Source organism: Ceratotherium simum, chromosome 17 (genome assembly GCF_057802395.1).
Source record: "Ceratotherium simum simum isolate JZ-2026a chromosome 17, ASM5780239v1, whole genome shotgun sequence".
NCBI lineage: Eukaryota > Metazoa > Chordata > Mammalia > Perissodactyla > Rhinocerotidae > Ceratotherium > Ceratotherium simum.
Genome location: NC_141916.1, coordinates 52044863 through 52070070, shown reverse-complemented (window position 1 = coordinate 52070070; position 25208 = coordinate 52044863). Strand labels below are relative to the sequence as shown.

At 36.1% G+C, this 25208-nt stretch overlaps 1 protein-coding gene across 1 annotated transcript in view; it reads right to left on the bottom strand.

The window, feature by feature from the left end:
- Positions 1-25208, bottom strand: part of LOC101406742 (alpha-2-macroglobulin-like) — a 70271-nt gene that overhangs the window by 31186 nt on the left and 13877 nt on the right. The window contains exons 8-17 of the mRNA XM_087442778.1: positions 24056-24176; positions 23375-23492; positions 23103-23212; positions 22023-22184; positions 20646-20876; positions 20367-20430; positions 18401-18543; positions 17352-17501; positions 4365-4532; positions 3805-3886 (exon numbers count right to left, since the gene is read on the bottom strand). Coding sequence (XP_087298904.1) covers positions 3805-3886; positions 4365-4532; positions 17352-17501; positions 18401-18543; positions 20367-20430; positions 20646-20876; positions 22023-22184; positions 23103-23212; positions 23375-23492; positions 24056-24176 — 1349 coding nt within the window. The remainder of the gene's footprint in view (positions 1-3804; positions 3887-4364; positions 4533-17351; positions 17502-18400; positions 18544-20366; positions 20431-20645; positions 20877-22022; positions 22185-23102; positions 23213-23374; positions 23493-24055; positions 24177-25208) is intronic.

Below are 25208 nucleotides of genomic sequence, written 5' to 3'. Positions count from 1 at the left end.
CTTGGGTTAGGGTAGCTGGGGAGGGTTTCCAAAAAGAAGGTAAAACTTTCACCTTAGAAGAAAGCAAGAACCATAAGACTGCCCTTCAGGCAAGATACCATGTGGCTGTAATAAGAATCATTTGAATAACAAATGACCAGAGCTCAATAATGCCAACATTATTATTAGTGGAGAGATTCTTGCAAAGTTTTTTTTTCCATAGATCCACAAAACCAAACCTAATGCTTTTTCCTCTTTTTTTAAAATTAAAAAAACATTTTTATTGAGATATTATTGACATACAGCATTATGTTAGTTTCAGATGTACAACATAGTGATTTGATCTTTATAAACATTATGAAATGATCATCACAATAAGTCTAGTTACCATCTGTCCTCCTACAAAGCTGTTACAATATTATTGACTATATTCCTATGCTCTATATTACATCCTCATGGCTTAATTATTTTATAACTAGAAGTTTGTACCTCTTAATCTCCTTCCCCTATTTCACCCAACCCCTCACCTGCCTCCCCTCTGGTAACCACTAATTTATTCTCTGTATCTGAGTCTGTTTCTGCTTTGTTTTGTTTATTAGTTTGTTTTGTCTTTTAGATTCTACATATCAGTGAAATCATATGGTATGTGTCTTTCTCTGTCTGACTTGTTTCACTTAGCATTGTACACTCTAGGTCCATCCACATTGTTGCAAAAGGCAAGATTTCATTCTTTTTTATGGCCAAGTAATATTCCATTATATATATATGTACCACATCTTTCTTTATTCATTCATCTATCAATGGACACTTAGGTTGCTTCCATATCTTGCTATTGTAAATAATGTTACAATGAACATAGGGGTGCATATATCTTTTTGAACTAGTGTTTTTGTTTTCTTCAGGTAAATACCCATAAGTAAAGTTGCTGGATCATAGTATAGTTCTATTTTTAATTTTTAATTTTTATTTTATTTTTTGAGGATGATTAGCCCTGAGCTAACATCTGTCGCCAATCCTCCTCTTTTTGCTGAGGAAGACTGGCCCTGAGCTAACATCCGTGCCTATCTTCCTCCATTTTATATGGGATGCTGCCACAGCATGGCTTGACAAGCAGTGCATTGGTGCATGCCCGAGATACGAACCCCGGGCCGCCAAAGTGGAAGCATGTGCACTTAACTGCTAAGCCACCGGGCTGCCCCTAGTTCTATTTTTAATTTTTTGAGGAACTTCCATATTGTTTTCCATAGTGGCTGCACCAATTTACATTCCCACCAACAGTGCATGAAGGTTCTCTTCACATTCTCACCAACATTTGTTATTTTTTGTCTTTTTGATAAGGCCATTCTGACATACATGAGGTGATATCTTATTGTGGTTTTGATTTGTATTTCCCTGATTATTAATGATTAGTTGAGCAACTTCTCATGTACTTGTTGGCCATCTGTATGTCTTCTTTAGCAAAATGTCTATTGAGCTTCTCTGCCCATTTTTTAAATTGGATTGTTTGTTTTCTTGATATTGAATTGTATGCGTTCTTCATATATTTTGAATATTAACCCCTTATTGGATGTATGATTTGCAAATATCTTCTCCCATTCAGTAGGTTGCCTTTTCATTTTGTTGGTGCTTTTCCTTACTGTGTAAAATCTTTTTAGTTTGATATAATCCCATTTGTTTATTTTTGCTTTTGTTGCTTTTTTTCTGAGGAGACATATCTGAAAAAATATTGCTAAGACCTATGTCAAAGAGCTTACTCCCTATGTTTCTTTCTAGGATTTTTATGGTTTCAGGTCTTACATTCAGGTCTTTAATTCATTTTGAGTTTATTTTTGGGCTTTGTTCTTCTTTATCTAGTTCCTTTACATGTAAGGTTAGATTCTTTACTTGAAATTTTCCTTCTGTCCTGAGCTAGACTTATATCATTATGAACTTCCTTCTTAGAACTGCTCTTGCTGCATCCCATAGATTTTGGAATGTTGTGTTTCCATTTTCATTTGTCTTAAGGTATTTTTTTATTTCATCTTGGATTTCCTCGTTGACCCATTAGTTGTTTAGTAGCATGATTTTTAGTCTCATGCATTTGTATTTTTTTCAGTTTTCTTATTGTAATCAATTTTTAGTTTTATAACACTGTGGTCAAAAAAGATGCTTGATATGATTTCAATCTTTTTAATTTTATTGATCTAGTTTTGCAGCCTAGCATAATCTATCCCAGAGAATGTTCCATGTGCACTTGAAAAGCATATGTATTCTGCAGTTTTTGGATGGAATGTTCCACATATGTCTATTAAGTTCATCTGGCCTAATGTGTTATTTAAGGCCACTGTTTCCTTATTGATTTTATGTCTGGATGATCTATTCATTGATGTAAGTGGGGTATTAAAGTCCTCTATTATTGTATTATTGTTAATTTCTCCCTTTAAGTCTGTTAATATTTGCTTTCTATATTTAGGTGCCCGTATGTTGGGTACTTAAATATTTATGAATGTTACATCCTCTTGTTGGATTTATCCCTTTATTATTATGTAATGCCTTTCTTTATCTTTTGTTACAGCCTTTGTTTTAAAGTCTATTTTGTCTGATATAAGTATTGTCACTCCAGCACTCTTTTTATTTCCATTTGCATGGAATAACTTTTTCCATCCCTCCACTTTCAATCTGTGTGTGTCTTTAGATCTGAAGTGAGTCTCTTGTAGGCAGCATATAGATGGGTCTTGCTTTTTATCCATTCAGGTATGCTATGTCTTTTGATTGGAACATTTAGTTCATTTACATTTAATGCAATTGTTGATAAGTATGTACTATTGTGATTTTGTTCATTGTTTTTGGCTGTGTTGTAGTTCTTCTCTGTTCCTTTCTTTTTCTCTTGCTCTCTTCCCTTGTAGTTTGATGACTTTCTTTAGTGTTATGTTTGAATTCCTTTCTCTTTAATTTTTGTGTAACAACTATAGGTTTTTCGTATCCGGTTACCATGAAGTTTGTATATATGTATCACATAACATAATATCTTATATGAATATTTCAAATCATATTCTTGTATAATGTAAGAAGGAAATTTAGAGGACATTTATTATGATTCCCTCATTTTACCAACAAAATTGAGGCTTAAAGAAGAGAATTGACTTGCCTGATGCCACACATCAGGATTTTTTGGCTCCTAATTGATTTTTTCTTTTTTTTTTATACTATTGCCAACCAAAATCATTTATTGAGAGATGATATTTTGGTGAATGTTGAAAAGGGTGGGTAGAATCAGAAGGGAAGATGTTTGACTATGACCTCTGAAAATAATAGCCTGGTAGTAAGACAGAAGTTTTAAAAAATTTAGGATAGGGTTAGAAAATTGACTACAAATAGAGTACTTCATTTGCAGTGTAATTTTACGTAAAAATTATTTCTTTTCCTTGATACTCTTCCTTTTGCTTGAAGTGGTCTTTTTTCTCTTCTCTCCTATCTCTCATACATTGTCAAAATTCTCTTCATTCCGTGTGACACATCTCTTCTATGAAAAATTTTCAGACTCCACAGAATTATTCTTGTGTGTCCACCCATTATAGTAATTTTTATATTTTATCTTATTGTCTATTTTTTTGCTTGTTGAGTGACAATGAAGTGTGCAAATCAATCAAAAGAAGGGGCTCCAGTTCTGGCTGTGCCACGTGACTGTGTCTACGTGACTTTGGGCAATTAATTTGGCCCATGTAAACTTGGGTTCTTTTTCTTTGTTATGGACAATATGCCTGCTCAACCATTTCATGTTCATCATCTTTGCTAAATGGTTAATATTTCCCTTAATCCAAAACATAAACTAATTTGTCATTTTACCTGGAGGGTGGGAACTTATATCATCAGGACAAAATTTGGGATGTTTGATCTTCAAGTTGGTGAATACATTTAAGTCCATGTTCTGGAAAGAAAATGATTACCAAATCAAACATAAATATTTAAAAATTATATAAAAACCCTACTTTGTATGGAAAATATAATACCCAATTAGTGACATTATAATTTTACATAATAAAGAAGAGTTATAGAATATTTGATACAGTAGCATAATAAGAGAATTTTACTCTTTGAAGACTCTTCAAATTTTATTCCTCATACTCTTTAGTATAGCAAAGCTGAGTATTGTAAAGTTAGTGCTGTAAAGCCACAGAGTATGTTGAAAAGAACACAAGATTCATCAGAAGTGTGTCTTGGCCTTGGCTTTACTACAATTAACTATGTCGCTTAAGCAAGTCACTTAACCTCTCTATGTCTCAGATTCCTCAGCAGAAAAACAATGACTCAGACTGGGCACTTTCTGATATTCTTTATTAATGTAGTATTCTATTAATCCTAAATAATTCACAAGGCAGAATATTAATGGATAATACGGGCTTTACCCTCATGAAGCTGTAAACATCCTCTTCTTTGCTGTGTGACACTGGAGAGTACATGAGTCCATCAATAGAGACATTATCATGTTTGATACAGTCTTTTTGGTCTTCTTTCTGCTGATTTGAACTATGAATGAAGTCAGCATAGTCTTTCACAGGCAGCAGATTATATACCTATAAAAAATGAGGAAAGAGGGCAAAAACTCTTTCTTGTCCTTTCTTGAATGGTACCTGCTGAAAATAAAAGAATCAATATGATCACTACCAATTATTTCTCAAGTGTATCCATGATCTATAAAAGAGATTTGTGGAGATTTTTTTCTTTTGGACATTGTTTTGTTGTAAATGTGTTTACCATGCTCAAGAAAAGATTAAAAATATTCCAAGTATCCAAGACTAACAGGAACATTAAGAGAGAGCTCAAAGACAAATTCCGGACCTTATGTTGGAGAGAGATAATATTTATAATTTAATATAAAACATATATTAAATATAAACTAAAAAATATATGCTTGTAATATGATATCAATCAGTCAGTAATAGAATTTTACTGTGTGAAAGAATGAAACTAGTTTTGTGAGTCTTACCCTCAAGGATTTAGTTAGATTTGTAATCTAAATAAGCAGAAGGTGATCTTGCCACTATTAAAAGGATTATGTCCACCTACTTTTTCCCTTACATATAGGAAAAATGAACTCCTTGTTCTAACGGGATATAAATCATCACATATCATCTATCTAAGTCATATCAGTGTAATCCAAGACGTTATTCCTGGGATGCGAAGTCTACAGTTTTTCATCCAATGATGATCCAAAAGTCTTGGTTATTCCATATATGCTCAAATACAAAATGAGATTTTCATTTTTCCACCAAATTATTGCTCAGAAAAGAGAATCTCTTGCAGAAATAGAAGTATAATGATGTACACCTAAAATGTATACAATGTTATAAACCAATGTTACTGCAATAAACAAAAAATAAAAAAATAAAGGAGAATGTCACTTTTTTAGTAGTCTTTACAAAGTTTTTCTTTTTCTTTTTGCTGAGGAAGACTGGCTCTGAGCTAACATTTATTGCCAATCCTCCTCCTTTTTTTTTTCCCCCCCAAAGCCCCTGTAGATGTATGTCATAGTTGCACATCCTTCTAGTTGCTGTATGTGGGATGTGGCCTCAGCATGGCCAGAGGAGCAGTGTGTCAGTGCGCACCCAGGATCTGAACCCGGGCTGCCAGTAGCGGAGTGCGCACACTTAACCGCTAAGCCACGGGGCTGGCCCCCAAATTTTTCATAGTATAGAGCCTTCTCTCGAATACTTTATGCCCTCCTAAGTCACCTGCGATATGACACTTTTACAGTCCATGTTTATGCTCTAGCCAGTCATCTTACCTCAAGCCACTAGTGGTACTGATTCCCATTAAAATAGGCTATTTGGGTGTTTTATTTTTCATTCTTCATACAGATGTATATTCATGGTCTTCACCATATAAACATTTACTTTATTGTTTTTTTTAGAGACTTGATTAGAGCAATAATTTTCTCAAGGACTATTGAGAAATATAGCTATTTGATGAACAGCTTTTGAATTATGAAAACTAAGAATTGTTTATTGTTTTTTACATGCTTAACTAAATAGTCTGGCTGGCAATCCATCAGTGTTACACAGACTTCCGAAGTCCAAAGAACAGTCAAAACAATTTGCATTTCCACATTTGAAAAATGCAACATCTAAAAATTTCTCTTTGTGTAATCTTATTGATAGAAAAAAGAGAGGATTCAAAGTATTTTATTATTAAGAGCTGTAAAAAATCAAAGTTAAAATAAAAATGAAAATCTCAAGAAATAAACTATTTGATGGACCTTGAGTGTATTATGCTAAGTGAAATAAGTCAGACAGAGAAAGACAAATACCGTATGATTTCCCTCACACGTGGAAGATAAACAAACGAACACAGAGATACAGAGAACAGATTGGCGGTTACCAGGGGGAAAGGGGGTTAGGGAAGGCGAAAGGGGTAGAGGGGTAAATGTGTATGGTGACGGATGGCAACTAGGCTTCTGGTGGTCAACACAATGCACACAATGCAGTCTATACAAAAGTTGAAATATAATGATGTACAACCTGAAATTTATATAATGTTATAAACCAATGTGACCTCAATAAAAAAATAAACAAAGTGCCATATCTTAGATAATTTAGGTGAAAATAAAGATGATATGCTCTGGAAAATTGTTAGATAATATAGCATCATCAAGGTCAAGACACTAGCATCAGAAATTATTGTGAAGAGTTTGAATAAAATTGTTTCATGAAATGTGAGTGGGAAAAACCATATTTCTAAATTAATAAATATTTTAATGTAATGTTGATTTTGAATATGTGTAGTTAAATAATATACAAAAATTATAAGTGGATATTTAATAACTCATCTATGACCATCAAAGTTTACAAATTTAAGTTGGCAAAATTTTTCTTTGGTTTCTCTTCATTAAGAAAATATGGAATCAATATACATCCCAAGTCACCTTAGATTTGGTATTCAGACATATCCCCAGGCACATGACTTTAATGGTTATTCCACTAATATGATGGTATTAATAAGAACAGACATACAAAAGTACTAAAAGATGTACCTGTTATTAAGAGGAACCAATCATGGCCCAAAGATAGCTCCCAAGCAGGAAGTTCCTCAGCCTATGCTCTCCATTGCCATTTATCTCAGGGTAATTTTTGTGGCCATAATGAAGTCTATTTTCCTTTGTGGACTACTTGTACACTTTTAGGAGGCACTAATAATAATAGGTAAGGATTGGAAAGAATTTGGGGGATAGCTCTAGGTATGACAATGCTTAAATGAACAGATAACCATGGAAGTAACTTTTTCTCAGCAGTCCTCAGTGTGATAGTTATAGCTACAAATTGAGAATATCAAATGAAAATATTTTGAAAATTGTACTTCCTTTATATTCCTAAGTATTTTATTTTATGCATTTAAATAATATTCATAGCCTTCACCAGACTGTAGTCAGTGACCATGACTCCCCAAAAAGTTTGAATCTGTGCTCTTGATTGAAATGATTCATTGAATGTTCAGTATAATAAATGTCTAGTGTAATAAATGAAGCAAGATCCTTCACATGATCGTGAATTTTCAGGGCACCCAACATAAAAAAAAGATCTTAAAAGGTTCCAGAGAGGAAATAGAGAACAAATATAAAGACTGAGAATTAGAATGGCATTGTGCATCTCACTAACAATTTTGGAGGCTAGAAAGCAATGGAACTAGCCCACAAAGGGGGCATTAGCCCTCAAAACTCTCAGGGAAAATGATTATCTAACTAAAGTTCTGTACTAAGTCAAAGTATTAATTAATTGTTAAATAAAGATATTCACAGTTCCCAAAAAAGTTTACCTCCCATGCCCTCTTTCTTATAAAATTACTGAATGATGTGCCTCACCAAAAGGAGCAAGCAAACAAAGAAAGAAGTCATGGGATCCAGGACACAGTGGACCAAACCAGGAGAGATTTGAAGTGAATTCTCAGGGATGAAAGTGAGCAACAGGCCTAGAAAACAATAGGTCCAGAACAGAGAAGAGATGGAGGGTTCCAACAGAAAAAAAGGAGTAGAGTTAATAGAATTGAATTGAACACTATTTACAGAATCATAAAAGAATGTGGAGACAAAGAGAGAATGGAAGAAAAAGAAAACCCTAAGCAAATATGAAAATAAGGCAATGACTATACTCTAGGAAAAATAAAAACAAGCAAGAGGGGAAATATAGTCATAATATACTATTTGGCTTAGTGATGAACAATATTTATATAGTCACAATAAGGAAAATTGACAAAAGATTTAACCTAAATTATCATACAATTGTATTGGAAAGATGAGGAGGGAAGAGAAGATGAATAATAAGAGTTAAAATGCTACTTCATAATAGGAATCCATAGACAATGTTAAAAATGAAGAACGAACAAAGGCTATCTACTTCAGAAATATGCAAGTAAATATCAGAAGAAATAACTGAAATGGTTGAAAGTGTATGCTTGCAAGGAATGGAATGATGAAGGGTGATAAGGAGCCAGAAAACTGTTGTTCTTATTGTTTTTTGGTTTGAACTCTTGTAACACTATTTACATTTTTAAACTAAGTGCATATATTTCTTTTTTTTTTTTTTTTTTTTAAAGATTTTATTTATTCATTTTTTCCCCCCAAAGCCCCAGTAGACAGTTGTATGTCGTAGGTTCACATCCTTCTAGTTGCTGTACGTGGGACTCGGCCTCGCGTTGGACGGAGAAGTGGTGCCTTGGGGCGCGCCCGGGATCCGAACCCGGGCCGCCAGCATCAGAGCGCACGCCCTTAACCGCTAAGCCACGGAGCCGGCCCAAGTGCATATATTTCTTGGCTAAAAATAATTACTCAATAGATCTTTTATTATAAGCATGTTTTGAGGAAGTCAAAATATAAATGATGAAACTTTAGTAATATGTTTTCCAAACAATTTGCTACATATGAAACATAAACTCTTACTGTTTAAACACTAGTTTAAGTTAAGCACTAGTCTGATTTACACATTGCTTGAATTAAACAATAATAAGTTCCCAGCCTTATCCTGGCTAAATAATTCCAAAAGTAATTAAATAAAATTTAATAAATAAATTAAATTAAAATAAATAAATAAAAATAAAATAAATAAACTTAATAAATACATTTTAAATTTATAAATGTATAAACCTGTGTTTTAAATTATGCAACCAACCAATGCCAATAATGATTCTTAAAACATTTTTTCTTTTATTAGAGCTATAACTACTCTTCATAAATGTTGGTCTTAACCCAATATAAAAACCAAATATAAGACTTTCACATTTTAATTAGCCTAGGCAAGACTACTGCAAATAGTTTATGATTTCAGTTGTGCTTTTGAGAGTTTTGAAGAGTTTGAGAACATCTTTCTTTGTTTTTATTTTTATTTATTTCTATTATTTTATTTTATTCCTATTTTAGGAACTCTTGAGGTTTGTAAGAATCTGTTTTTATAAAAAGTTTACTTTGGGAGTTGGTGTTAAGATGGTGGCATAGGTGGACTCTAAACTCATCTCCTCCCATGGACACAACAACTTTACAACTACTCTTGGAACAATTACCCCGAGAGAGAACTGAAAATTGGATAAAAAGAAGCCCTGCAACAAGAGATAGTGCTGACTGCGGTGGAAGAGGCAGAAATTCCTTTTTGGAGAGGAAAAAAGCCACTTTCACAAGCTGTGGTGCTTCATGGCTGGCTGGGAGCAACCCTAAGGTACACAGCCTTCCCTGGAGGAGTGGCAGATCTGAGTAAGGGAGCGTTACCACTGTAAGCAGCTTTTGGACTCAGCACAACTGAGACGAGTGTCATAATATCTGGCTGTGGTGACTACTAACAGCAGTGGGGAATACCCCAAGAAAAGCTATCAGACATAAGGGGAACAATGCCTGCTCTTAAAGGGCCCATGCACAAATTTACCCCTTTCAGAAAGCAACCTAAAATAACCAGAAAGAAAGGTGCACAGTCCTTTGGTGGAGAGACTCACCTGATAGGCTCTGGGTGCATCTCAGAGAGAGGTGAGACCTCTTCAGGGACTGAGACATTGGCTGCAGCCATTGCTGTGACTTGGTACAGGCATGCTGACACAGATGCTGGCAGATGCCATTGGAGTTTTTCCCCTGGTCTGTTAGCCTAGGGTCTGCCCCACCTACTAGAGCACCAATTAAATCCAGCTCAACCAGGGCAGGCAGTTCACCCTAGGGATTGGTCCCACCCAGCAGCAAGCCCTTGGGCAACTTGTGGGCCTGCATAGGCGGGGTGCTTGGATTCTCTGCGGCTGGCAAGTGGGTCTGCCTCTGCAGGGCAGGGCATGCAGGAGGAGTGGGTGGTGTGTGTGGCGCATTGGTGGAGTGTGTGGTGCGTTGGTGGAGCGTGTGGGCCCTCTGCAGTGGGATGACTGGGTCTGCATCAGGGGTCTGGGGCCCGCACATGGGGCAGGACTGTGTTGACAGTGTGTGCAGCCCTGTGGGCAGTAGGGCTTGTCAGCTGCAGAAGATCTGCGCTTCTCGAATAGCCATATAGGGGATCAGCCCTACCTTCTAAAGCCTGAAGCCACTGGGTGCTCCTGTGCCTGACGCCAGCCACTCTCAGCTGCAATCCTGAGAGAGCTGACAAAGCCTTGCAGGCCAGAGGCCTACAGCAATTTTAAGCCCCTGAGCCTAACAACCAGCCACGCTGGGGGCCTACTCACTTAACAGAAAAACTGCAACAGGAATGTGCTATTAGACCTTGCAGACAACTGTGCTGGGCTCCCCACACCTGATTAAGTGAGTGAAGGGTCCATAACAGCCACATACAGCTAAGTATTACAACCAGCAGCCATGGGGACAGCATAGCCTCCCTGGGCACCTGCAGCAAAAGCAACCATGCCACAACAGAAGGACACATGTAGCCCACACAGGGGTCACTCCCGGAACATTTGGAACTGGTGATGAGAGGGAAGCACACTGCTGGGCTTCATAAGGCATCACTTACATAAGGCTACCTCTCCAAGATCAAGAGACATAGCTGACCCACCTAATACATGGATATAAGCACAGAGAAAGAAGCAAAATGAGGAGAGAAAGGAATACATTCTAAGTAAGGGAACAGGACAAAAGCCCAGAAAAAGAACTAAATGAAACAAATAAACAGTCTACCTAACAAAGAGTTCAAACAAAATGTCATAAGGATGCTCACTGATCTTGGGAGAAGAATGGATGAACTCAGTGGGAACATCAACAGAGAAGTGGAAAATATAAAAAAGAACCAATCATAAATGAAGAATACAATACTGGAAATGAAAAATTCCCTAGAGGGATTCAATAGCAGAGTAGGTGATAGAGAAGAATGGGTCAGAAAACTTGATGAAAGACTAGAAGAAATCACCCAAGCTGAACAGATAAAAGAAAAAAGAATTAAAAAGAATGAGAATAGTCTAAGGGACTCTGGGACAACATCAAGTGCACTAACATCCATGTTATAGGTGTCCCAGAAGGAGAAGAGACAAAGGGGCAGAGAATCTATTTGAAGTAATGATAGCTGAAAACTTCCCTAACCTAAGGAAGGAAACAGACATCCAGGTACAGGAAGCACAGAGAGCACCAAACAAGATGAACCCAAAGAGGCCCACATCAAGACACATTATAATTAAAATGTCAAGAATTAAAGATAAAGAGAGAATCCTAAAAGCCGTAAGAGAAAGGCAAGAAGTTACATACAAAGGAAACCCTATAATGCTATCAGCTGACTTCTTAGCAGAAACCTCACAGGCTAGAAGGTAGTTGCATGATATATGCAAAGTGCTGAAAGGAAAAAACCTACAGACAAGAATATTCTACCTGGCAAGGTTATCATTCAGAATGGAAGGAGAGACAAAGAATTTCCCAGACAAGCAAAAATTAAAGGAATTTATCACCAAGAAATCAGTCCTACAAGAAATACTAAAGGGACTTATTTAAGTGGGAAAGAGAAGACTACAAATAGGAATAAGAAAATTATAATTAAAAAAAAGCAATAAAATCATTGGTAAGGCAAAAATACAGTAAAGGTAGCAGATCAACCATGTATGAAGATAATATGAAGGTCAAAAGACAAAAGAACTAAAATTACCTATTTGCATGATAAAAGGGTAATGGATACACACACACAAAGAGGTTAGATATGATAGGAAAAACATAAAATGTGGGAGGAGAAGAGTAAAAGAGTAGAGGTTTTAGAAAGAGGTCAAACTAAAGAGACCACCAACTTAATATAGATTATTATATTCATAGGTTATTACATATAAACCTCATGGTAATCACAAACCAGAAACCTGTAATAAATACACAAAAATTAAGATAAAGGAAGCCAAACATAATACTAAAGAAAACCATCAAGCCACAAGGGAAGAGAGCAAGAGAAGAAGAAAGGAACGTAGAAGAACTCCTAAAACACCCAGAAAAAAGTAACAAAATGGCAGTAAGTACATACTTATCAATAGCTACTTTAAATGTCAATGGACTAAATGCATCAATCAAAAGGCAGAGGGTGGCTGGTTTGATTAAAAAACAAGACCCGGGGGCCGGCCTGGTGGCGCAAGCGGTTAAGTGCGTGCGCTCCACTGCGGCGGCCCGGGGTTCGCTGGTTCGGATCCCGGGCGCGCACCGACGCACTGCTTGGCAAGCCATGCTGTGGCGGCGTCCCATATAAAGTGGAGGAAGATGGGCACAGATGTTAGCCCAGGGCCGTCTTCCTCAACAAAAAAAAGAGGAGGATTGGCGGATGTTAGCACAGGGCTGATCTCCTCACCAAAAAAAAAAAAAAAAACAAGACCCGTAAATATGCCGCATACAAGAGACACACTTCAGACCTAAAGACATTCACAAAGTGAAAATGAAAGGATGGAAAAAATACTCCATGCAAATGGCAATGAAAAGAAAGCTGGGGTAGCAATACTTATGTCAGACAAAATAGACTTTAAAACAAAAACTGTAACAAGAGACAAAGAGGGGCACTACATGAGGATCAAGGGAACAATCCAACAAGAGGATATAACACTTGTAAATATCTATGCACCCAACATAGGAGCACCTAAATATATAAAGCAATTATTAACAGACATAAAAGGAGAAGTAGACAGTAACACAATATTAGTAGGGGACTTTAACACTCCACTTACACCAATGGATAGATCATCCAAACAGAAGATCAATAAGGAAACATTAACCTTATGTGACACGCTAGACCAAATGGACCTAGAAGATATATACAGAACATTCCATCCAAATACTACAGAATACACATTCTTCTCAAATGCGCATGGAACATTCTCCAGGATTGATCACATATTAGGCCGCAAGACAAGACTCACTATATTTAAGAAAATTGAAATAATACCAAGCATCTTTTCTAACCACAATGGTGTGAAACTAGAAATCAACTATGGGAAGAAAATCAGAAAAGCCACAAATATATGATTAAACAAAGAGCTATTTAACAACGATTGGATCAGTAAGGAAATCAAAGGAGATACCAAAAAATACCTGGAGACAAATGGAAATGAATATACAACATGCCAGAATTTATGGAATACAGCAAAAGTGGTTCTATGAGGGAAGTTTATAGCAATACAGGTCTACCTCAACAAACAAGAAAAATCTCAAATAAACAATCTAAGAGTGCACCTAAAAGAATAGGAAAAAGAAGAATAAACAAAGCCCCAAATCAGTAGAAGGAAGGAAATAATAAAAATCAGAGCACAAATAAATGAAATAGAGACTAAAAAAAAATAGAAAAAAGTCAATGAAACCAAGAGCTGGTTCTTTGAAAAGATAAACAAAATCGACAAACCTTTAGCTAGACTCACCATGAAAATAAGAAAGAAGGTTCAAATAAATAAAATCAGAAATGAAAGAGGAGAAATTATAATGGACACCTCAGAAATACAGAAGGTTATAAGAAAATACTATGAAAAGTTATATGTCTACAAATTGGATAGTCTAAAGAAATAGATAAATTCTTAGAATCACACAACCTTCCAAAACTGAATCAAGAAGAAATAGAGAATTTGAATAGATCAATCACCAGTAAGGTGATCAAAACAGTAATCAAAAATCTCCCCCAAAATAAAAGTCCAGGACTCAGATGGCTTCCTTGGTGAATACTACCAAACAGTCATAGAGGACTTAATACTTACCCTTCTCAAACTCTTCCAAAAAATTGAAAAGGAGGGGAAGCTTCCTAACTCATTCTACAAAGCCAAGTTACCTTGATACCAAAACCAGACAAGGACAACACAAAAAAAGAAAATTACAGGCCAATATCATTGATGAACATCGACATAAAAATCCTCAACAAAATACTAGCAAATGGAATACAACAATACATTAAAAAGAACATATACCATGAGTAAGTGGGATTCATTCCAGGGATGCAGGGTTGGTTCAACACCCACAAATCAATCAATGTGATACACCACATTACCAAAATGAAGAATAAAAATCACATCATCATCTTAATAGATGCAGAGAAAGCATTTGACAAGATACAGCATCCATTTATGATAAAAACTCTGAATAAAATGGGTATAGAAGGAAAGTACCTCAACATGATAAAGGCCATATATGATAAACCCACAGCTAATATCATTCTCAATGGAGAAAAAGTGAAAGCTATGCCTCTAAGAACAGGAACCAGACAAGGATGCCCACTTTCACCACTCTCATTGAACATAGTATTGGAAGTCCTAGCCACGGTAATCAGGCAAGAAAACGAAATAAAAGGGATCCAAATTGGAAAGGAAGAAGTGAAACTGTCACTGTTTGCAGATGACATGATTTTATATAGAGAAAATCCTAAAGAATCCACCAAAAAACATTTAGAAGTAATAAATGAATACGATAAAGTTGCCGGATACAAAATCAACATAAATAATCAGTTGCATATCTATACACTAACAATGAAGTAGCAGAAAGAGAAATTAAGAAAACAATCCCATTTACAGTCGCAACAAAAAGAATAAAATACCTAGGAATAAACTTAACCAAAGAGGTGAAAGATCTGTACACTGAAAACTATAAAACATTGTTGAAAGAAATTGAAGACAGAAAGAAATGGGAAGATGTTTCATGCTCTTGGATTGGAAGAATTAACATAGTTAAGATTTCCATGCTTCCTAAAGCAATCTATAAATTCAAGGCAATCCCTATCAAAGTTCCAACAACACTTTTTCACAGAAATAGGACAAAGAATCCTAAAATTTATACGAAACAACGAAAGACCCCAAATAGCCAAAGCAATCCTGAGAAAAAAGAACAAAGCTTGAGGTATCACACTCCCTGATTTCGAAATATACTACAAAGCTATAGTGACCAAAACAGCATGGTACTGGCACAAAAATAGACACACAGATCAATGGAACAGAACCAAGAGCCCAGAAATAAACCCACCTATCTATGGACAGCTAATTTTCTACAAGGGAACCAAGAACACACAACGGAGAAAGGAAAGTCTCTTCAACAAATGGTATTTGGGAAAACTGGACAGCCACATGCAAAAAAATGAGAGTAGACCATTATCTTACCCATACATAAAAATTAACTCAAAATGGATTAGAGACTTGAATGTAAGACCTGAAATCATGAAACTTCTAGAAGAAAACATAGGAAGTATGCTCTTTGACATCAGTCTTAGCAACATATTTTCTTTCTTTTTTTTTTTTTTATAATTTTATTTATTTATTTTTCCCCCAAAGCCCCAGTAGATAGTTGTGTGTCACAGTTGCACATCCTTCTAGTTGCTGTATGTGGGACGCAGCCTCAGCATGGCCGGAGAAGTGGTGCATCGGTGCGCGCCCGGGATCCGAACCCGGGCCGCCAGCAGCAGAGCACGTGCACTTAACCACTAAGCCACGGGGCCGGCCCTTAGCAACATATTTTCAAACACCATGTCTGACCGGGCAAGAGAAACAATAGAAAAAATAAACAAATGGGACTACATCAAACTAAAAACCTTCTTCACAGCAAAGGAAACCATCAACAAAATGAAAAGACAACCTAACAATTGGGAGAACATATTTGCAAACCATATATCTGATAAGGGGTTAATCTCCAAAATATATAAAGAACTAATACATCTCAACAACAAAAAAACTAACAACTCAATTAAAAATGGGCAAAATATCTGAACAGACATTTCTCTGAAGAAGATATACAGATGGTCAACAGGCACAGGAAAAGATGTTCAACATCACTATCAGGGAAATGCAAATCAAAACTACAATGAGATATCACCTCACTTTCATCAGAATGCTTATAATTAACAAGACAGGAAACAGCAAGTGTTGGAGAGGGTGTGGAGAGAAGGGAACTCTCATACACTGATGGTGGGAGTGCAAACTGGTGCAGCCACTATGGAAAACAGTATGGAGATTCCTCAAAAAATTAAGAATAGAACTACCATATGATCCAGCTATTCCACTGCTGGGTATTTATCCAAAGAACATGAAAACACGAATGCATAAAGATAGATGCACCCCTGTATTCATTGCAGCATTATTCACAATTGCTAAGACTTGGAAGCAACCTAGGTGACCATCAAGGGATGAATGGATAAAAAAGATGTGGTATATATACACAATGGAATACTACTCAACCATAAAAAAAGATGAAATCTGGTCATTTGTGGCAATATTGATGGATGTTGAGGGTATTATGCTAAGTGAAATAAATCAGAGGGAGAAAGTCAAATATGGTATGATCTCACTCATAAGCAGAAGACAACAACAACAACAACAACAAACAATCACATAGAGACAGAGATTGGATTGGTGGTTACCAGAGGGGAAGTGGGGAGGGAGGAGGGTGAAAGGGATGAATAGGCACATGTGTGTGGTGATGGATTGTAATTAGTCTTTGGGTGGTGCACATCACGTAATCTACACAGAAATTGAAATATAGTGATGTACACCTGAAATTTATATAATATTATAAACAATGTTATTGCAATTTAAAAAAGAAAAAGTTTACTTTGGTGCCCTAAAACCAACATTACTCTGATAGGCTCTATACTGAGTATCTGAAGGGTAAAAGTAATTAAAATATACATTTGACTCATTATCGAGATAGCAGTGGTATCATAGAGAGACAATAGGTACATAGACAGAACATGTGAAATCAGATTTAAGCTCTGCAATTTACTGGCCATTCTTACTTTCTGCTTAATAAATCGTACATTTTTCTGAACTGTACTTTTAGATCTTAAAATGAAGATATGTTTCAGGGATGCCATGAGCACTGAATAAGATATACGTTAAAGAACTTTGACAATTATTAACCCTCAAATAAATGTAAAATATTTAAAATTATTCTTTTCTTTACTGAACAGAGGTTTCTCCTTGCTCTGGGATTCTCGAGTGGCCCTTCCCGACCCCTGAGGCTGACGGGAACTCACCGAGACCGGGGAGAGCTCAGCCTCAGGACTCACGAGCAGTACACTTCGGTCCACGGCGCGGAGGGCGCAGAGAGACTGAGGAGATGCTGTGACTCGCAGGTGGGCGTGTGAGGCCGGGAGAGTTTGTGTTGGGCTGAAGCTCAAATCCACCTGGGAGAAAGGGAAAATCATCAGGTTAGTAAGCTATCTGTTATTACAATCCTAAAGCCCTTCACATTTTTTGTCATTTGCATATTCAACTACATCTGTTTTTCTAAATTATGGTTGTCAGAGAGTTAGTCCTGAGGCTCTTTGCTCGTCTTTTTCTCACCCAGATTTATTTAGCAGTTAGTATACAGGCCAGTTATATGCTGAAGCAACAAATGAGCACCGGGAGCCATATATATTCTTGTTACTTACTTATTTTTAAGGACCAGTTATATATTTGCTCCAGGTGAAATGTCAGTCATTCTAATAATGTAATCTAATCTAATCTATAAATTTATCTCTCTCTCTCTCTCTACCTATCTATCATCTCTTTACCTATGCTTCCCGTTTCATTTCAGGGGAATGAAGTGAATGGCTCTGGACTGGGTTGTATTTTAAGGGCAGCACAACCCGATTGAAAGGCGCTGATAAAAGCAGCAGAGAGTGGAATGGTGGTTGCCTGGGGCTGGGGAGAGGGGAAAAGGATGTGTTGATCAAAGGGTACAAAGTTTCAGTTATACAAGATGAATAAGTCCTAGAGATCAACTGCACAGCATATAGCCTATAGCTAACAACACTGTATTGTATACTTAAAAATTTGCTAAGAGGATAGATCTTATGTTATGTTCTTATCACATACACAAAAAATAATAAATAAAGAAGGTGAGCCTCAAAAAAAAGTGCACTGAACCAAGAATTGGGAGACCTGGATCCTAGTTCTGGTCTTGCAATTAAATTATTTTGTGACGGCATTAGTTACTAAGTTGATATGACCTCAGTTTCTTCATCTCTAAAATAATCCATGTCCTTCCTAGCCTCATGTCTTTTTTTTTTTTTTTAATTTTAGGAAATAAATCACCTACCTTGTTGGGTAGACAATTTTCAACTTCATATTTTGCAGAGTCCCCAAACACTTCCCCATCAGGTAGAATGGCATAGATGAGCAATTGAGCGACGGGAGCGATGTCTGACTCCACAGGGACTGACACAGAAAAATGGCCTTTCACTGGAGCACAGAGAGAATGAGAGGAAGTGGTCATGGGCCAGGATAACTGACAGGAAAACCTGGACACCTAGGAATTTGGGGACCTGTATCTTCACATTGAAGACATTCTTACATCTGTCCATGGTTAATGGGCTGGGTGTTAACGGGTAATGTATGAAAAGAGTAGTGCAGGATATCTTCCACAAAGAAGCTTTACTGTTGAAAAGTTTATCCATGTTATTTATCCCTTCTGCTATTCATATAGTGATTTCCTATCTGCTTTAAAGCTTAGCAAGCCTAAATGTCATTAGCTAGAAGTTATTGTTTCTGTCAAGTAATGAAACTACCTTGATTGTCATTACATTTATAACTCAGATAGAAGGAGGGAAAATAAGAGATGATAATCTGGCAGTGATGGAACTCAGATGGAATTGGAAATTATAGACTAGTTTAGTGGAGCAATCAACACTTAGAAATACAAATGTACTTTTTTTTTTTTTTAGTAAATGTTTATTGCTGATTTAGTTGGTTTATTGACCTTGTGGCTTATTTTTTTAAAAACCTTTTGTGTGAATCAAATTTTCACAGTACTTTTATTTTTTTAGTGAAAATTGTGCAATATTAGAAGTCTCCCTTCTTGTTTTAGACCAACCTGAAGCTATATAATCTCCTAATGATGTATTTTATGATTTCTATTTAGCTTTTTAAAAGTAACTTATTTGAAACTTTTATTAATGAACTAAATGGTTGTTAAAATTGGGCAACCAAGGGTGTCAACAAATATGTTGTGAATTTACTATGTACCATGCCCTGTTCTAGGCAGTTGGTACATATCTGTAAAACAAAACCAACCAAACTCTCTGTCCATGTTCAGTTTATATTGTAGTGGAAAGAAAAAGGCAACAAATCAACAGAATAAGTAAGTAAATTATAGGTAGTATATTTACATGTGATAAGTCCTATGGAGAAAAATGTAGGGCAGGGTAAGGAGAAAAGGGCATTGGGAATACCAGGGTTGAGTGGTAAGTTACAATTTTAAATAGGGACATCCAGAATAGGCCTAGTTGAGGAAGTGACAATTGAGTCAAGCCTTGAAAGAGGTGACCAAACTAGCTATATGGGTACTTAGGGGAAAAGCATTCTTAGAGAGGAAATAGTAATAAGGCCGGAAGAAATATTTGATGACTTAAGAAGATGCTTATGTTTATTTGAATAAAATTCAGGGACACTTTTTAAATAAGCATGAACAAACAAGATACATAGGTCACTGACATGAAAGATCATGATAGACGCATATGCAGTGTGAGAATACCTAATCTGCATTAATTCCCCAATTTTTTATTCCCCTCTGAAATCTTTATATCTCAGTCTCCCATCTATTATACTTTATAGTTCTGTTCTTCCTAGTCATTTTTCTATCATTCAAAAATTGATGTGGCTAGAATGATCAAAGTTCAAGGTGGGTGGCTTCTAGATCTTATGGGGAAAAGAAATTGAAATAATATACTTTACCTTTTTGATGTTAATCTTAGTATGACTTCATGGATTATTCATTTTAGGTATATATAGGAATATTTTATATTTTCAGATATTCTAGCCCCAGGAATAGGTGTTTAATATTGTTGGTGATGTTCAGTTTGAGATGTTTGAGAATTTTCCTTCTTTGAGTTAATGATACTATAGCCTACATTAGGCAGTGGAACCTTGACCTATGGCTGTTGAGAATGTAATGGTGACACACAAGAAGCATCATAGCATCCCTATTTTGCTCAATTGTTGGGGGTCCATTGGTGAGTGTTTAGGGAGTACAGTCAGAGAGGTATTGGTAAATGGGGAACACTCACTTTTTCCTGGCTCCATGGGGAGAATATGGGTTCCAGTTCGGATAATGCTTCCTTTGGCCATGATCTTAAAATAAAAGATGTTTTCTCAGTTTATCACCACACTTATCATGAAGCTTGTCCCCCATTAACATATTTATCATTGAGACCCCGGTGGTGATATCCAGCCCAATGAAAAGACAAAGTGTTAAAAGAGGCGTGGTTAAGAAATGAAAGGATTTCGTATTTTTTGGCCTCATATACATCTTCTTTCTAATCTTCCACTCAAGAGTCAGTACTTACCAGGTAATAGAAGACGAGCTCCTTCAGCTCCCCCAAGACCTGCCCATTCAGAATATAATGTGCCTGAATTGTCTGAATTTGGCCACAGGGCAAGATACCAACCACAGGCTCAAGGTAGACATAGCTCTTGCTTAAGGAGAAAACGTGGTTAGCAGTGTGATATGCCTGTTTATGTTTTTCTGTCATGCAATAATAGTAGCTAAAACAGGGACTCTGTTCCTTGTGGTAAACCTGGAGAAACAAAAAGAAATGTTACTTTGTAGACAGCCTGTTACAAAGGACTTCTCTTCTAAGCTGCATAAGCTTGCTCTCCCACCTGACTGAATAGTTAAAAATTTTGCACTTCTTAGTAAAAATGGGGGACAGCTCCCTTATTGTTGATTAAATGAACTAATTGACAGTATCCCCAATTTTCAGAAGATTTTGAGGTAAGTATTTATACCTATGAATAGAAAAAAGTGAAGTGTATCTTTTGCATAGACTGTTTATCTAGACAGACCAGAACCAGAGGAACTAGGAAATCTCATTGAGGAGAATAATTGTGATAAATTGATAAGTTGATCTTCAGCAAGTAGATGTCTCTATCTAGTTGGGCTTATTAAGTTGTATAACTAATTTAATTGCACAGGTAAAGGTTACTGCTACTGTGATACTGTGGACTGATCTTGTGAGGTCTCTGCAAGCTCTATATCCTTGAGTTTTGCAGGAGTTATTTGAGGGGCAATTATGTCTATGTTCTCATGTAGTAGTTGCTCTTTAATACTTCAGGATTCATCTTTCCCTTTTACTAATCCCCTCAGAAGACTTTCTCCTAACTTTCACTCTACTTTGTTCATCCTTGATTATAACACTCACAGGTATTACAGTAATACTTAATGGAACTTTCTACCATCAATGATGTGAGCTCTATGAGAGTATGAACCATGATTATTCTTCTTACCAGGCACTAGCACAGTGCCCAGTACCCGCAAGTATGCAATGAACATTTGTGGGTTGAGAAAATGAATATCATATTTTGGGGGTAATGAATTTGAGAATACAAATGTCATCTATCCTTGATTAAATAAATAAAATACACTCTTTTACCCTTCTTTGTTTGAGGGTATCAACTTGAGAGATATAGAGCAGAACCAAAATAAAAGAAGATAATTATTTATTGGGAATATAATATTTAAAAGAATATCTTTATGGTATGGGCAGTTATTTCTCTAGTTTTTCCCATAGTACCTTTATTATTTATCAAGAACTTGTCACATTTCACCCTACAATAAGACAACTTGGAATATGAATTTCTTTTCCTTGAGCTAAGCACTGTTGGGTTGCAACTCTGCTACCAAGGCTTCTCCTTTGTTTTTAGGTCCTCACTTCCAAACTTACTATGACAGTGAGGGAGGAATCCGTAACATTAGTAGTGTCGATGGAGAAATGCACCTCTCCATGCTCATCGGTGGTACTGTTGGAGGAATAGTTAGCTTCATTTGCTTGGATGGAGATGAGTTCATTTGGGATAGGGACTCCTTTCCCATCCACCAGACGTACCTATAATAGAACAATGAATAAACTGTAGATTCAGGCTGATGATACCAGCCATAAGGAATACAAGAGCAAAACCCTTTTTTTGACATCATGTAAAGACGAAAAATTCCCCCAAGTTATGCCAACTCTGTTTTTTTTTCCAACTTGGGGCTTTTTGTCTCTCCCAAGTGTACATCATTGAAATTCTGTGTTTTTCTCTGTAAGAGCAGAGTCGTGTATGCTAACTATACTGGGAGTGATTTAATGTGTACACAGAATCAAAATTATATAATTCTAGGAACAAAAAGTAACTTAGACAATCATTTTCTCTCTCTTTTAATGATAAGCCATGCAAAAAACTCACTAGAGATTTCTGTTGGACTTGGACAAATTCATTAATCATTAATTACTAGTAACATCAAATGGTAACATTTTCTTAGTATTTGCATTTCCTATATTTAACATATATTTATCTATTACATAGAGAGTAAGGGTCATATCCTTAAAGCCATATAGGTGTATCATACTTTCCTGTGCTTCAAAAGAAAACCACTCACTCACCAATGCATTTATCATTTAAACTAACAGTGGCAGATGCGCTGAGATACTTATAAGAAAAACTAGTGAAAGAACTGATATTTATGTTAGTGATTAGAGATAATAAATAGTATATACAAAGAAGTGAAGGTTAGAGACAGTGTGGATTTATTTTGAACATTTAGCCCCTGTTATTTTGCAAGAGAAACAAAATAATGCTTTGTGGTTTATAGATTTCATGAGCATTATTTATAAGTATAAAGATCTGGTTATATGTGGTTTTGTGATTTTGGTCTTATGGAGCAACTGATCATTTTTAACAAGGTATGATCTTGAGCAGAAAGATCTGTGTTGTTTGGGTGTCACAATACAATTTAACTATCTATGAAATATAAAGTACTCTACCTGCCCGAAGAATGGAATCCCTCGTCTAAAGCGTGAATCCACTTTCACAAATGTGAGTTTTGTTAGAGTTCTTGTGACTTCAATTGTCCCAGTTCCAGTTAATTCCAGCTCTGAGAAAGAGGTTAAAACAAAACCAAACCAAAACAGTACTTGTTGGAGAGGAACCACTTGCTTTCAAATTATTTTTCTGCTTCCTTCTCCCTATCCTCCCAATGATGAAGAGGCATCAACACTCACAGTTTTGTCTCCCATGTTCTACATTACCCACACACCTGTGCCTTCTTCTATAATCTTGGCGTTCACTTGAAGATTCATAGTTTGAAACCCCTTCTCCTTTAGTTGGAACACACTGGTGTTTACTTGTTGCATCATGCAGCCATGGCTGTCTAGCTGATAAGCAAGAAAAACAAAGATAAAAATAAACTGGCATGCTGGTCAGACCAATGGTCAATCCAAACCAATATGTAAGGCATTTTTTGGAGAGAACCAACTGCTTAGAGGTAGCATAGTACATTGGTTATGAGCATGGCATTCAGCTCTACCATTTATCTGCTGTGTGACATGATCTTGAGCAAGTTACATAGTGTCCCGATGTCTGTTTCTTGTCTATAAAATGGTGATAATAATAACACCTACTTCATAGGACTGATTCAAGGATTAAATAAATTAATAGATATAATATGCCAGAATGTTGGCTAGCATGCCATAAGTGCTCAATAACTGTTAGATATTATTTAAAAGAAACACCATTATTTCTCATTTATGACTAATAGTTTGTTGACAAGTTTAGTTGCAAATATCTGGAATTCTTCCATCTATCATGGTGGATCGTGGGACTTTCATCTTTTGGTATCTGGGCAGATTGTCCTCCCTCCAGATTGTCTTCTTCCTGTATTTGTATTTCACAATTATTCTCAGATGTCAACAAGCCTCTTTAAATGGTTTTCACTCACCTTCTTTTTGACTTCCTCACAGGCAACCTCTAAATTTCTGCCAAAGTGATAAAAGGAGTGACGATATTTTCGGCATATGCTCATGGTTACGTGTCCTGGGACAGGCTTCCCATAGGTATATCTGCCACAAGAGAAATTCCCAGAGACCAAGAGTTTTCCAAGGAGCAGAGACCCACCTTCTTCCTATCCATATTCCACACTATCAATCAGTTATAGCATACTTACTTTCTGTAGTTCCATAGTAACAACAAATACAATACTAGTTACTACTTACTATGGACCAAGCTCTCTTCCAAATGCTTTACATATATTAAGTAACTTAATCCTCTTAATAACCTCATAAGAGATATGATATTGCTTTCTCCATTTTGTAGTTCTGGAAAATGAGGCACATTGAGGTTAAGTAACTCATCAAGGCAGCTCAACTCGTAAGTGATGGAGCTGAGATTTGAACTCAGGCTGCTTAGCTATTAGCCACTATACTCTGCTGCCTCCAAGTCTTTACGGTGTATGGTTCATGTTAATTGGAAACACGGCTCAACAGACTGAGAAATATTTCCTAACAAACCCTCTCAATCTTTCCTCTTTTATCCTAACACTTCTCTTTTCCAATTTTCTTCTATTTATTCTACTCTAAATGTTTATTGTAATTTCTCACAACAAAATTGTCAATGTGTTTTACGGAAGAATCAGAAAATAGTGACAGTGAAAAAGAAAAAAAAAATCCTCACAATCACACTCAGCTAGAGACAGTCTTCCAAAATCCCCCAAGAACTCCTCAAAGACTGTTTTATACTTATGTTGTTATATTTATTTACTAAACTTGAATCACATAGTATATAATTTATTTATTATCATTCTGCTTTAGGAGAATTAACTTCTTTCCTCATTTACACATTTCTTTTGAATATGTGACAAAATAATTGATTTTATTTGTTCTGATTTATCTGAATTTTCTCTTCTAAGAAATAAATGTAGGTTATTGGATGCAAATAAATCTAAAAAAAGAATCTCATCACTGTTACTTTGAAAGAGTTTGGGAAGGGGCTCAGCGGAAGCCAAGTTTCCTGTATTTGATCCTTTGGCAGTTCAGTTTCTCATTCTACAAGTTACCTCTGCTATTGCTGTTTTAGATTTCCATAATTGCAGACTT